The 13,904-nt window shown below is 39.8% G+C and overlaps 1 protein-coding gene across 9 annotated transcripts in view; it reads left to right on the top strand.

Moving 5' to 3' along the window:
* The window catches only part of MROH1 (maestro heat like repeat family member 1), a 183,653-nt gene that overhangs the window by 150,113 nt on the left and 19,636 nt on the right, over positions 1-13,904 (top strand). For 8 of the 9 annotated variants that reach the window (XM_069097030.1, XM_069097031.1, XM_069097028.1 and 5 more), the window contains one exon: positions 3,080-3,217. The exons of the other annotated variant lie outside the window; for it this stretch is intronic. In XM_069097030.1, coding sequence (XP_068953131.1) covers positions 3,080-3,217 — 138 coding nt within the window. The remainder of the gene's footprint in view (positions 1-3,079; positions 3,218-13,904) is intronic. 9 annotated transcript variants of the gene reach the window in all.

Raw genomic sequence — 13,904 nt, 5'->3', positions numbered from 1 at the left:
CTCTCCCTCTCCCTCTCCCTCTCCTTCTCCCTCTCCTTTTCCCTCTCCCCTTTTCTTTCTCTCCCCTTACAATTTGTATGATTAGCCTCTATGTGCTTCAGTTTCCCAGGGTGAAACATAAGGACTTTGCACTAGACTCCGTCTTTGTATGACTGAGATTGATCCTTGTCTGTTCAGGGCTTTCCACTTTCAGCTGTACCTTCCTACTTGTCTTGAGGAAACATTTCTTGCCCAGCTTGGATGTTCCCTAGCACCCTGTATTCATTGTCCTTCTTGATAGGAGAGTGAAGAATCACACCTACAGATAGTGGAGAATTGACCCTGGGAGCTCATATGGCCCTAAACTTTCCTCTTGCCTCACATATGACTCATATAAGAGCTATGTATGGACATGCTTTCCTGGGCTAAATTGTGGCTGGGTTGTAAATTGATTGTGAATATCTTCTCTCCAAACTCCTTTTTGTAAAGCTTGTGTGGCTTTAGTTTTGTGCTAATATTGATCCTTTTTCTTCCTGAAATCTTTATTCTTTCAGATGAAGTGACTAAGAGGTAATTTAAGAAACAAACATAAATATGGAAATTGTAGGGAGGTAAATAATTTCAGCTTAACAAAAAGAAAACTTTTTCAACAACTTTAGTTGTCCTAAAGTGAAATGAACTGCTTTAGGGGTATCCAGAAGAAGCTGGATAACTATCTCTCAGAATTGTTGGATGGGGGATTTCTGTGTGAATATATTTTGGCCTAGGTGACCTTTGAGAGAGGTCATATAGTGTAGCAGGGAATGTGTTGGGTTTAGAGTTAGGAGAGATCTGAATTCAATCCCTCCCTTGCTAGATGACCATGAGTAGGTCATTTAACCCCTCTGAGCCTCAGTTCCGTCATCTATAAGTTGAAGATAATAATATCTGTTGTACCTCATAGTTTTATTTTGAGGATCAAATAAAATAAGGCGTATAAAAGTGCTTTGCAAACTTTGTTGTTGTTCAGTCATTTTAGTTGTGTCTGACTTCACAACCCCATTTGAGGTTTGTTTGTTTTAATTTATTGATTTTTAGTTTTAATTTTCACCATTCATTTCCATAAGATTTTGAGTTCCTGGGGCAGCTAGATGGTGCTGTGAATAGAGCACCGGCCCTGGAGTCAGGAGTACCTAAGTTCAAATCCGGCCTCAGACACAACATAAAAAAACTAGCCGTGTGACCTTGGGCAAGTCACTTAACCCCAAGTGCCCTACCTCCCCCCTCAAAAAAAAAAAAAAAGATTTTTGAGTTCCAAATTTTCTCCCTATCTCTCTATCCCAAGATGGTGTGGAGTCTGACATAGGCTGTACATATACATACCTATTGAACATATTTTCACATTAGTCATGTTGTAAAGAAGAATTAGAACCAGCAGAAGGGAACAGTTAGGTGGCAAAGTGAATAGAGGACCTGCCCTGGGGTCAGGAGGACCTCAGTTCAAATCCAGCCTCAGACACTTGACACTTACTAGCAGTGTGGTCTTGGGCAAGTCACTTAACCCCAGTTGCCTTGTCTTCCCCCCTCAAAATAAAAAGAACCAATGGGAGAAACCATGAGAAAGAAGAAGCAAAAAAAGGAGCAAATAGTATGCTTCAATCAGCATTTAGATTTCATGATTCTTTTTCTGGATGTATATAGCATTTTCCATCATGAGTCATTTGAAATTGTCTTAGATCCTTGCATTGCTAGGCAGAAGTAAGTTTATCAAAGTTAATCATTACACCATGTTGCTGTTACTATGTAAAATGTTCTCCTGGTTCTGCTCACTTCACTCAGCATCAGTTAATATAAGTCTTTCCAAGTTTTTCCGAAGTCAGCCTGCTCATCATTTCTTATGGACAATAGTATTCCATTACATTCATATGCCATAATATGTTCAGTCATTATTTCTAGTTCTTGGTCACCACAAAAAGAGCTGCTATAAATATTTTTGTACATGTGGGCCCTTTTCCTGTTTTTATGATCTCTTTGGGATAAAGACCTAGAAGTATTGGGGTTTTCTTAAGAAAGATACTGAAATGGTTTGCCATTTCTTTCTCCAATTCATTTTGCAGTTATATTTTACATTGAGGAAACTGAGGCAAACAGGGTTAAGTGACTTGCCCAGGGTCACATGCCTAATAAGTGTCTGAGGCCAGATTTGAACTCTGTCTTCCTGACTCTGTTCTTGGCACTCTATCCACTGTCCTACCTAACAACCCCAACTATAAAATGCTATATAAATGTCTGCTTTCATTATTATTCTAAGTGTGAGATCTTGATGTGATTGTTTATCCCCTAACATCTCTCCTCCCCCTACATACACACACATACAGTTTTGAAGGATTGGCAGAATTGGACTTTAACTGACTAGGTACAGAGCAACTGACTTTCTCATTCATGTGATAGATCCTCTTGAATTTGTATTCTGTTACTTAGTAGTCTAATCTGATCATCCCTAGAAGGAAGGGAAAAAAATACTTATGGCACTGGGCTGATTGCTCTAGGAACACCAGTGTACTTCTTCATAGTGGACCACATGATGTATGTACAGAAGAGTGAGTGAATGTATGAGTGTGGACCCACGTGCATGTTTAGGGTGGCTGAATATCAGGAGCAAACCCAGTATTCTCTTAATTTGCAGTGATTTGGGGGAGGTCATCCTCGGGTTTGCCTGACTCCTTGAGCAGGTATAGAGGCAAGTACATACAGCTTCAGATACAATCTTTCTTCAGCCAATAAAAGAAAATTAATCCATGAGTCCTATTTATTTAAGTTTGACAGTGTAATACATATGTTCCACATGGTGCTAGCTCTGTGCTGTCATGGGTGACTTCTAGCCACAGGTGTACAGTCTGACTCAACAAGCTGTTTGTCAAGATAGCCTTAGGTACAAATAGAAACCTCTGTGTACCTCCAGGCACATCCCTCCAATAGCTCATTGAGGCCTTAGGTTCTGTCCTGCTTGCTGGGCTCTGATAACCAAGGAGAGGAAAGAAAGATGCTTCTAAAACCCCACAGGGTAGAGAGAAGGCTGTCCTTCGGACAAGACAAGTAGACAAATCCTGTTTCTATCTAGTTGTGCTGTGGAGACACTGCAGGCCATGCTGTTCCGTGGAGGAAGTGGGGAGGTCATCACATGCATGGGCCTAGATGGCGGCTGGGAGCTGATGAAGACATCTGAAGGCCATGAAGAAGGAGTTACTCTTCTTGCCAGGTAAGGGGGCCCAGAGGGGAGAAGGTGGTTTTATGCCTATTGTCTCACTGGGCTCCTATCTTGGCCAATGATAACCTCCCCCTACCCCAGGCCCTCCCATCTGATCTCTGGTCACATACCTAGAATCATAAAAACTTAAGGACATTTCAGAAGTCATCTAGTTCAACCTAAGCAGTTCCTTATAACAGGTAATCTAAAAGACCTCCCTTTTTGTACTTGACTAGATGATTGGCAGCACCCATTTCTGAGCTTTACAGTTCAAATGGTTTTCACAGCAGGGCTTTGAGTCCTTCCTAGGTGGTGAATAGTTCCATTTCTCTGTCAGGGTACTAGACAAAATATAGTTGTGTGAGGCATGTTCCAGGTAGAACTGGCAATGGTGATAGAAGAGATTTCTCCCACCTCTTTACTCCCATTACCTGCATTAGATTTTCATGGGGTTATAGAAACACTAAAAGCTCTCTCTAGTTCCCCTTGTCTAATCTTACCTGACCTTAGGGTTCTCTTGACTCTTACACATCCCTTTCTTTGTGACTCCCAAAAAAGCAGACTACTCCATCACCCACGTTTAGAATTTCCTGTAATAGATGAATGAATTTAGAGAAAATCTGGCAGGATCATGGCTCTTGTATGAATACTGACTCTTCATTCCTTCAGAGATAACTTTGGTGGTTAGCCATGGAACTCACATAGAAGGGCAGTTCTGATGGTCTAAATATACTCTCTTTGGAGGTCAGAATTAGCAGCTAACGAAAGAGAAAACAAGGGACAAGTCAGAAACAAAATAGAAGAAAGTAAGCCCAGAAGAGATGACTTCCCCTACCTCTGGCAACGTAGGGGCCAGTGGGCCCAGGCTACTGTTGCAACCACAGCAAGTACTTACTGAGAACTTATGTATCATGCCCTGTGCTCAGGGCTGGGAGTACAGATACACAAATGAGACAGCCTCTGACCTGAAGAAGGTTACCTTTGTCCTGTATCTCTCCTCCCTCTCAGCCAAACTCCTTGAGAAAGCTGTCGACATTTATTGCCTCTACTTCTGCTCTTCTTCCTCCGACTCTTCAACCCAGTGCTATCTGGCTTTCAGCCTCATCACGCCACTGAAACTGCTTTCTCCAGAGTCATCAGTGACATCCTACTTGGCAAATCAGGTGGCCTCTTCTTGGTGCTTACCCTTCTTGACCTTTCTGCTACATTTAACATTGTTCACCAGTCATTCCTATTGGACACTACCTCCTCTCTAGGTTTTTGTGACTCTCCTGGTTCTCTTCCTACCTGACTAAACAACCACTCCTCAGTCTCCTTTGTTGGCTCATCATCCATGTTGCATGTCCTTAACTGTGGATATTTCCCAAGGTTTTGTCCTAGTCCCCTCTGCTTTCTCTCTCAGTAACTTAATCAGCTCCCATGCTGAGACAAGGCAGGGAGACCAATTATGTGTCTGTTAGATGACCAACAGATCTATATATCCAGCCCCCATACTCTTTAGAAATTCATTCCTAAATCACTAATTGTATATTGGAGATTTCAGACTAGATGCCCCAAAGACATCTCAAACTCAGCATGTCCAAAACTGAACTTTCACTTTCCCCAAATTTCCCTAGGAGATACTACCATTTTTCTAGTCTCTTGAGTTTGTAACCATAGCATTATATAACCTTGAGTCCTCTCCCTTACTCTCACATGCTCCATCTGTTGCCAAAAAGTTGATAGTCCTACTTTCATGACATTTCTCATATCAGACCCTTTCTTCCACAACTAGCTACCTCTCATCAACCTCTTGTCTATATTGTCACAACAATTTCAATGTTTTCCTTGCTTAGAATTAGAGCTGTAGCCCTTCCTACACATTGTTATTAAAGGAATTATCCTTAAGCACAAATATGACAATAGAAATCATTTACTCAGTCAACTCCAGTGGCTTCCTGTTGCCTCTGGGATAAAACAGAAGTTCCACTCTATAGCTTTTGAAGCCCTTCACCACTTGTTCTCAACTATCTTTCTAGTCTCATTGGATATCTCTACTCATCCTGTACTCTACAATCTAGCCAAATTAGTCATCTGTACTTCCCATTTACATGACTTGGCATTTGCTGTTCCCCAAACCCCTTTATCTCCCCAATTGCTAGTTCCCTTGCTCTCAAACTACTTTGTATTTAATTTTGCATATACTAATTTTTATTCACTTTATATTTATGCTATTTATATGTCACATATGTATGTTGTTTTTCGTCATTTTTTCAGTTGTGTCTGACTTTTTGCAACCCTATTTGGGGTTTTCTTGGCAAAGATATTGGAATAGTTTTCCATTTCCTTCTCCAGCTTATTTTACAGTTGAGGAAACTGAGGCAAGCAGGGTTAAATTACTCACCCAGGGTCACAGCTAGGAAGTGTCTGAGACCAGATTTGAACTCAGGAAGAAGTATTCCTGACTTTAAGCCCAGCACTCTTATCAACTTTGCCACCCAGCTGCCTGTATATGTGTGTGTGTGTGTGTGTGTGTATACATTACATATGTTTTGTTCTGTACTTTTATCTTGTCTCTCCAAGACAGTGCCTGTCACATAGTAGGCAACTAATAAATTTCTTGTTGATTGATTGATTATCCTGGAAAACCACAGTATGTTCACAGATAAGTACATACTGGCCATATGCAAAGTAAATACCAAGTAATTTCTGAGGGTATGAGTAGAGGACTAACAATGGGAGAAACATCCTCTTGAAGGAGGTGACACTTGCCCATACCTTGAAAGAAGCTTGGGGTTCCAAAAAGTAGAGGTGAGGAAGAAGTGTGCACCCTATGAGAGCCAGCCTGTGCAGAGGCCGTCCAGGGAGCAGTAAGGAGGCCAGTTTGATTGAAGTAGACTACATGAGGGGCAGTAATGGGCTGCCTTCGGGGTGTGAAGGGCAGTGTTGGCATTTCATCCTAGAAGCAAGAGGGAAACACTGGAGCTTCTTGTGTGGGGAAGTTACATAGTCAGACATATGACTTAAGAATATCAAATTAGCAGCTATATGGACTATGTTGTATGTATAGATTGTGGAGAAAAGAAACACTAGATTCCTAGAGATTAATTAGGAGGCTTTTTCTATAGTTAGGTGAGAGCTGATAAGGATCTAGATAAGAGTGGTCTTGGTGTGAGAAGAGAATAGGAATCAGATGCAAGAGATATTGAATATGAGAGATAGACTACACCAGATGAAGTAATTGTTTGGGTGTAGAGGTTAAGTCATTGATGACCTTGAGATGAAGTTTCAGTCCAGGGACAGGGATGAAAATGAGATTGCAAAGGGTTGAAAATGAGTGGGCAGTGAGAAAGTAGAAGCAACAGGTGATTTGAAGTATGGAATTGGAGAGGAGAGGGAGCTCAAGATAGCTTCATTTTTTTCCAGAAAAATTTGAGATAAAATTTTGTCCTGAGGTGAAGAAGGTGGTAGCATAGGTGGTTTGAGAAAAGGTTTGGAACATCAGCTGTGGAGAGTAATAGAGTATCAGTTAAGGAAAGGCAAAAGAATTAGTGTGCAATAGCGAGGGCTCAGTTGAAAGTGTGTAATCAATTTGTAGTAGACCCAGTCAGCATAGTTAGTTGAATGAGTTCCTCCTTCACTACAGAAGAAGGAGAAAAGAAAATGGATTATGAGCATAATCCAGCATTGAGCTTTAGAAAGGGATGCATGGTGATAGGATCAAGAGACAAGGCATTCATAGGTAAAGAGAATAACGAAGTGGAAGGATAAGATATTTTGAAGGAAAGAAGGTAATACCAGAGCAGGGATGATAGCCTGGAAGAGCGTGGAGTAATAGAATAACTAGAGTTTGGAGGAATAAGGCATAGGGAGAGTTGGAAAGACAGAAGTTATGGTCAGATGGAGGGTTTTCAGAATTATAGGGCATGGAAGTGAAGCATTTGTAGGTGATGACATGATCTAAACATATGCCTGTCCCCATGTGTGAGGTATTTTAGGAGTTGAAGAGGTTAATCAACTTGGAAGCAAAGGTATTTGAGGGAACATCAGTATACAAATTGAAATTCACACATATTATTAAGGTCAGAGGTCTCAGAAGTCTTAGAAGTCTTTGGAGAAAGGCCTCAGAATCCCAGATCCAACAGCATAGAGACAGGCTGCTCTGCTTCCCACAAGTAACATAAACACATATACACTCAGTCTCTGTCTCCCCTATTTCCCCTCCCTACCTCCCACTTTCTTTCCCCCCTCTCTTTTATCTCTTTCTTCACTGCCTCCCCATCCTCCTTCTCCTGTTCTTCATTCCCATCAAAGCTACCTTCTGATTTTTCATGGCTGAGTCAAGAGAGAGTGACATTTCTCACCCAGGTACCCAACAAAGGTCACTGACCCTGAAGGCGAACCTTAAAGAGAGGTTTCTTTTTTTTTTTTTAAAGCAATCGGGGTTAAGTAACTTGCTCAAGGTTACACGGCCAGTTATTTCTGGGTGTAGTGCTAAGTATCTGAGCCCAGATTTGATCCCCAGGTCATCCCGACACTGGAGCCGGTGCTCTTACTCGCTGAGCCACCTGGCTGTCCCTAAAGAGAGGTTTCTAATGGAGAAGGGAGGTTCTGGTGAGCTAAAGGGCCCTAATGACCCTAATCTAGTCAGTGCTTTTATTAATTACTCTGAAGACATGCTTATCAGATTTGTGGATGGTGCAGAGCTATAAAGGATAGCTGGCATATTGAATGCCAGCTTCAAGAGACATGTAAGTAAAAGTCTCTTTAGACTAAAACAATAAGCAGGACCTAATGAGATAAAACTTAACATATGTAAATGTAAACTCTTACACATGAATTTTAAAAAACAAAATTAAAATAATTGTACATGTATGGGATGGAGGAAGCAGGGCAGGCAGTAGTTCATACAGAAAGGACCTATGGTAAGTGCTCAAAGATAGGAACAAATTGTCCTCAAAAGAATTGCTAACTATTAGCAAGTGTATGAAAAAAAATATTCCAAATCCCTAATAATAAGCGAAATGCAAATCAAAACAACTGTGAAATTTCACTTCATACCCAGCAAATGAGCAAATAGGACAAGAGATGGGAATAGTCAACATGGGAGGGGTTGTGAAAACATAGGTGCATCAGTGCATTGTTGGAGTTGTGAGTTAGTTCAGCTATTTTGAAAAGCAGTTTAGAATAAAGTGGATAAAAATGTCCATACCTCTTGACTCAGATTTCACTATTAGCATGTACCCCAAGGAGGTCATTGATAAAAGAAGAAAAATCCCAAAATATTTATAGTAGCACTTTTTTTTGAAGTAACAAAGAAATGGAAACAAAGTAGATGTCCATCAGTTGGGGAATTGTTAAACAAACTGTGGTATATGAATGTAATTGCATATTATCATACTTTCAGAAATAACAAATGAATAATGAATGCAAAGAATCAGGGAAAGACTTGCATGAACTGAGGGAAAGTGAAGGAAACTAAAGAAAACGTTATCCACAATGCTACAACGATGTAAACAGACAGAATCAACACCAAATAATAAAAAACTAATGTTGTCAAATTGCAAGGGACAATTTTGTTCCCAAAGACCATCATACTCCATAAACGTTTATTAAATACCTACTGTGTACCAAGCACTGTGCTAAGCCAGAAAGAAGAGATATAAGAAGATTCCTGTCCCCACTCCTTTGCAGAGGTAGCATGTCCTCAGATGTGGAACATTACATATATTTTCAGGTTTTTTTCAATATACTGATGGATTTTGCAGATTTTTTTTTTCTTCTTTGAAAAATTCTTTTAAGGAACAAATCTCTGGAAGGGGTAAGGAGAAGGGACACAAGAAGTTAAGGCGATATAAAAACAAAAGATAACAATCAAAATTTATTTTGAAAAAGAAAAGAAAAAGACCCGGGGGTTTTAGAGAACTTGAGGTTAAATATGAGCCAATAGCATGGCATAGCAGCCAAAAAACCAAAACATAAACAAGGGCCATCCTGAGATTCATCAGTGCATCCAATAGCTGGATGTTGAGGTTTTTAGTAAGAATGTTGACAAGCCATAGGAAATACCCAGCATGGCAACCAAGGTTAGAAAGAGGACTGAAAAGCATCTTAGGCAGTGTTTGTATTAGCACTTTTTGTAGTAGCAAAGAACTGGAAACAAAGGTGCCCATCAGTTGGGAAGGGGCTTAAAAAGTTGTGGCAAAGGACATGGAGTATCACAGTGCCATGAGAGAATGATGAATAGGGTGATGGCAGAGAAGCATGGGAAAAAAACATATGAACTGATTCAAAGAGAAGAAGCAGAACCAGGGGAAAACACCATAGACACCACATCTACCATAGTGTGAATGGAAAAGACAGCCCCAGCAAAACCATTGAAAGTAAACCTTGTAAAATTATACTGACCAAACTTAGTTCCAAAGAGAAGAGTCCTTCCCTCATTTCTTTGCATAGGTGGACTTTGGGTATAGAATGCTATATATAATATCAGAATTTTTCTACATATTGGTTAGTTTTGCTGAACTGCTTTTTTTCTTCCTTGGTATAAGGGAGGAGGTGGGAATATATTGGAAAATGTAGGTGATACAAAAACTAAAAAAAATTCGGGAAAAATGTATTTCTAAAAAAATATTTCATGGTTAAGGGTCAGGTGTTGTTTGAACAAATCAATCAGATCATTCTACCCTACTTAAAGTAGATCATAAGATGTCCTGATACTTTAATGAAGTAAAAACAAGTCTCAATCTCAGTCATAGGCTTTAGTTTCAATCTAGTAGTCAGAGAGAGGCTTTGGACTCAGTGCAAGAAGTCCTTAGAAATGGAGTGATGTTGCCCAGAAATTACATTCAGATTGATTGAGAAAATTTGGTCATACCCTAAGAATTGTCTATAAAATATCAAGCTAGTTGAGAACCTGGGTCATTGTAGAGATTAGAGTTGGATATAGCATTCCAGTAAAACCCCTAAGGTAAGACTGCTTAGTGGGTTGAGGAGAGAGGATGGGTGAAGGAGATCCCTTGGCCCTGGCCTCAGCCTAGGTCTCCTGTTCCCTCTCTCTTCCCTTTGGAGTCCTGGTGAAATCTTGGAATCAGCTGACATGGGTGTCTGCATTGTATTGCTAATAGATGTCATGCTTAAGAGCAACTTTTTGAGCATATCCCTAGGACAAAAAGGACTTACAGCAACTAGGAGGTGTGAGTTACTTCATTGCCACACATACCCTCCAAGCTTGAGCTCACCCTCCATTGGACTCTGTATGACTTTGTGGGAGAATGTGGCATAGACTCGGGAAGGGGAAGCTGTTTTGTTATGAACTAGGTGGCACGGTTGGATAGAATGCCAGGCCTGAAATCAGGAAGACCTACTTCCTGGGGTTGTTGTGAGGATCAAATGAGATAATATTTATAAAGTGTTTTGTGTAGTATCTGGCACATAGTAGGTACTTAATAAACACTTGTTTTATTTCTTTACTGTAATTAGTAAACACCTTTCTCTAAGAGCTACTTAAATTCAACTGACTAAATTAGTTTTCAGCTGATAATCTTGGTGGGAAGCATACCAGAATGGGGACTTGAGCCAACAGCCCTTTAAAGAAAAACATTTTCCCATCTCCCCTGGGCTATTTCCTAGCACCCTAAGGAAGGGGATATAACCACAGTCTGGGGACCCAACTTGTTAGTTCACATGTGAGTTGTGAGAATGAGCCCTGAGTCTTTGCTACACATGAAGTGACTGATCCTAAGACAAAAAGATCTGAACAAGTAAAGGTGAAACCTGGCCTTTATCAGGAAGTTGGAGGGTAGAAGAAAGTCATACAGAGGAGTAATGGAAAAAAAAAATTTTAGGACACTTGGAATTAAGAAATAAATTTGAGACTATCTGAAGGATAGTGCCAGATACTCTGAGGAGGAAGTAACTGCTTGTCCTTCAAAGAATGGCAGTGTATATCTTTAGGTCCTGTAAAGTGTGAAGTCACTTAGTGAGGCGAAGAGGAAGAGGAGAGGTATAGTAGTCATGGTTGTCTGATGCCTCGATGATGGATTCTGAGAGAGCTGTTTGTCTGCATGGTCATTACAGTATTAAGGTCTTCTGTCTTTTTATGATGGATACCAAAGATATGAAAAAAAGTCTCTCAATACTTAATCAAACAGGTAACTACTTTCTGCTTCTGGTGATTAATAAGTGCTATCACCCAAAGGAACTGCTAAAGATTGCTTTGACTTGGGCGAGAAATGAAAGCCTTAGGATCACTGGTGGTATTTGCTTCACTTTGCTGAACAAAGGCAAAGGGTCCATGAAAGAAACACATTAGGTAAGTGAGTCATCTTTAAGATGATAGTGTCTTTTAATTGGATTAAAAGTTTGGATTTCTGGACCCCAGCTTAAAATCAAGAAATGGTAAGCTCCTAATTAGATATGGTAAGAGTATATTTATAAATCTAATCAAGGGGCTTACTCCGAAAAGGAAGGCAAAAAGAGAAAAAACTGTCTACATAGATCTACTAGACAGAACACTCTAGAGAGTACCTAGAGTGTCATGTGGAGAAGGATAGCAGTAGACACCTGGAAATCCAAAGGAAACAAAATTCAAGAGAGGAACCCATGACAAAACCACAGGTCTCAAATAGAGAAACGTACAAAGTGTTTATAAATAAACTAGAGATCTTAACACAGAGGCGATTTGACCTCATAAATAATGAGATTCGGTAGGATGAGACTTATGATTATAATACATCTAAGGAAGGTTATACCTTATTCAAAAGAAACAGGATAGATAAAAGGGGATAATAAAAGAAAGGGCTCTATTTAGAAGATAGATTTAGAGAATTTCTGTGAGGAAATCCAGAAAGGGAAGAGCATAGTAGAGAGCATTTTGGTAAACGTGGGTGGAAATAGAAATAGAAAAATTAAAATTTTATCAGTACATACTATAGATCACCCTGACAAAAATAGTAAAGAGCAGTTCAAGAAATAGGTCATAAGTGTAGAATTGAGCTGTAGTAGTGATAGGAAATTTCAGTTATCCAAATGTCTCTGAAGTGCTCTTCTCCTAATGATTCCAAGATCTATATATCCAGTCCCAATCTCGCCTGGACTCCAGGCCCAAATTCTTCTACTCTTCTGTAGACATCTCTAACTTGATGTCCCATTGGTATCACAAACTAAACGTGTCTAATGCCACAAATTTACCAATTTACTAACCAACTTAAGTTTTTAAAAGATAACATAGACAAGGTAGAATATTCACCTGCTCAGGAAGTTCTCTCTTACCTGTGGAATCGAATACAGATTCCTCAGTTTGACAATTAAAGCCCTTTGCAATCTGATTCTAACCTATCTTTCTAGGTTTCACATATTATTCCTCTTCAGACATCCTCAGGTAAAACCAAACCAGCTTTTTTGCTTTTCCTCAAGGCCATAAGCATTTTCAGTATTTACAGAGGTAGCTAGGTGGCACTGGGCCTAGAGTTGGGAAAACCTAAATTCAGATCCAGCCTTTAGACACTTACTAGCTGAATGAACTAGGCAAAGTCACTTAACCTCTGTTTGCCTCAGTTTCCTCAACTACAAAATGGGGGAAACAACACCTTCCTTGCAGCATTATTGTGAGGATCAAATAAGGTAATGAAGTTCTTAGCACAGTACCTAGTATACAGTACACACTGAATAAATGCTTATTAAGGTATCTTCCTTCACCCATTCTTTACATTTGTTTTATCTCCCTTCTTTGTACACACTATCCTCCATGCTTGGGATTTATTCCTTTCTTCTTCTTGATCTCCTCAGCTACTAATGACTCCTCTTACTCTACAATTTGTTTTAACTGACCCTATGATTTCATTAATATAGAGAACTCAGAGTGAGGCGCTCACTCGATCAGAGTGGATCAATGCCTTCTCTATAACTTGGCCTCTTGGAGAATTTATGAGGACAATTAAAGGTTAAGAAATGGGCCCACGGTCACATAGCCATCATATGTTTGAGCCAGGGCTTGACCCTAGCTCTTGTTGCCTTAAGGTTAGCTCCGTATGCACTGTACTTGTTTGTGTGCTTGCTGTCATTCCCAATAGAATGGAGTACTTGTAAGGGCAAGCACTGTTTGACTTTTGCTTTTGCATTCTCGGTGCCTGTCTGGCACATGGGAGGTACTTAATAAATGCTTGTTAATTAATTGGTTGACAGCAGAATGAATATAAGAGTGTGAAATGATCCTGTGAGAATGTTTTCAGGAGTGGCAAAGCATAGATGACGTTAAGAGTGAGAATAAGGAGTAAAAGGAAGGAATAGGACCTCAGTTTGGTGTAAATAGGTGATGATGATAATGAATGAAAAGAGAGTGTAGATAGAGCTCCTTCCTTCTTATTTTACTTAATGATCCTTCAACTAACAGAACAGGACTGAAAGAATATGGCTAATAGGGATTTGGAGTTATACCTAAAGTAAGTAAGGAACTAATAAGAGAACATCTAGTTGCATTTATTGAGCTTAAGTTCCCTGATATAAATAAGCTACATCCTCAGATACCAGAAAAACTGACAGATAATATTGAGTCTTTTTTAAAAGATCATAAAGAACAGGACAAAACTAGTACTTGAGGACTAGAAAAAACTAAAATGTATCATAAAGGGGAGGAGGTGGTTAGTAGACATCTAGAAAAAAGACTTGGTAAGCGCACATAGCTAATGGCTTCATCAAGGACAGGTTATGCCAGTAACCT

Source organism: Petaurus breviceps, unplaced genomic scaffold (genome assembly GCF_028583685.1).
Source record: "Petaurus breviceps papuanus isolate PSGF00001 unplaced genomic scaffold, PetGlider_PUasm1.0 350, whole genome shotgun sequence".
In the NCBI taxonomy this organism is placed as follows: Eukaryota; Metazoa; Chordata; class Mammalia; order Diprotodontia; family Petauridae; genus Petaurus; species Petaurus breviceps.
This window is presented reverse-complemented; position numbering and strand designations above follow the sequence as displayed.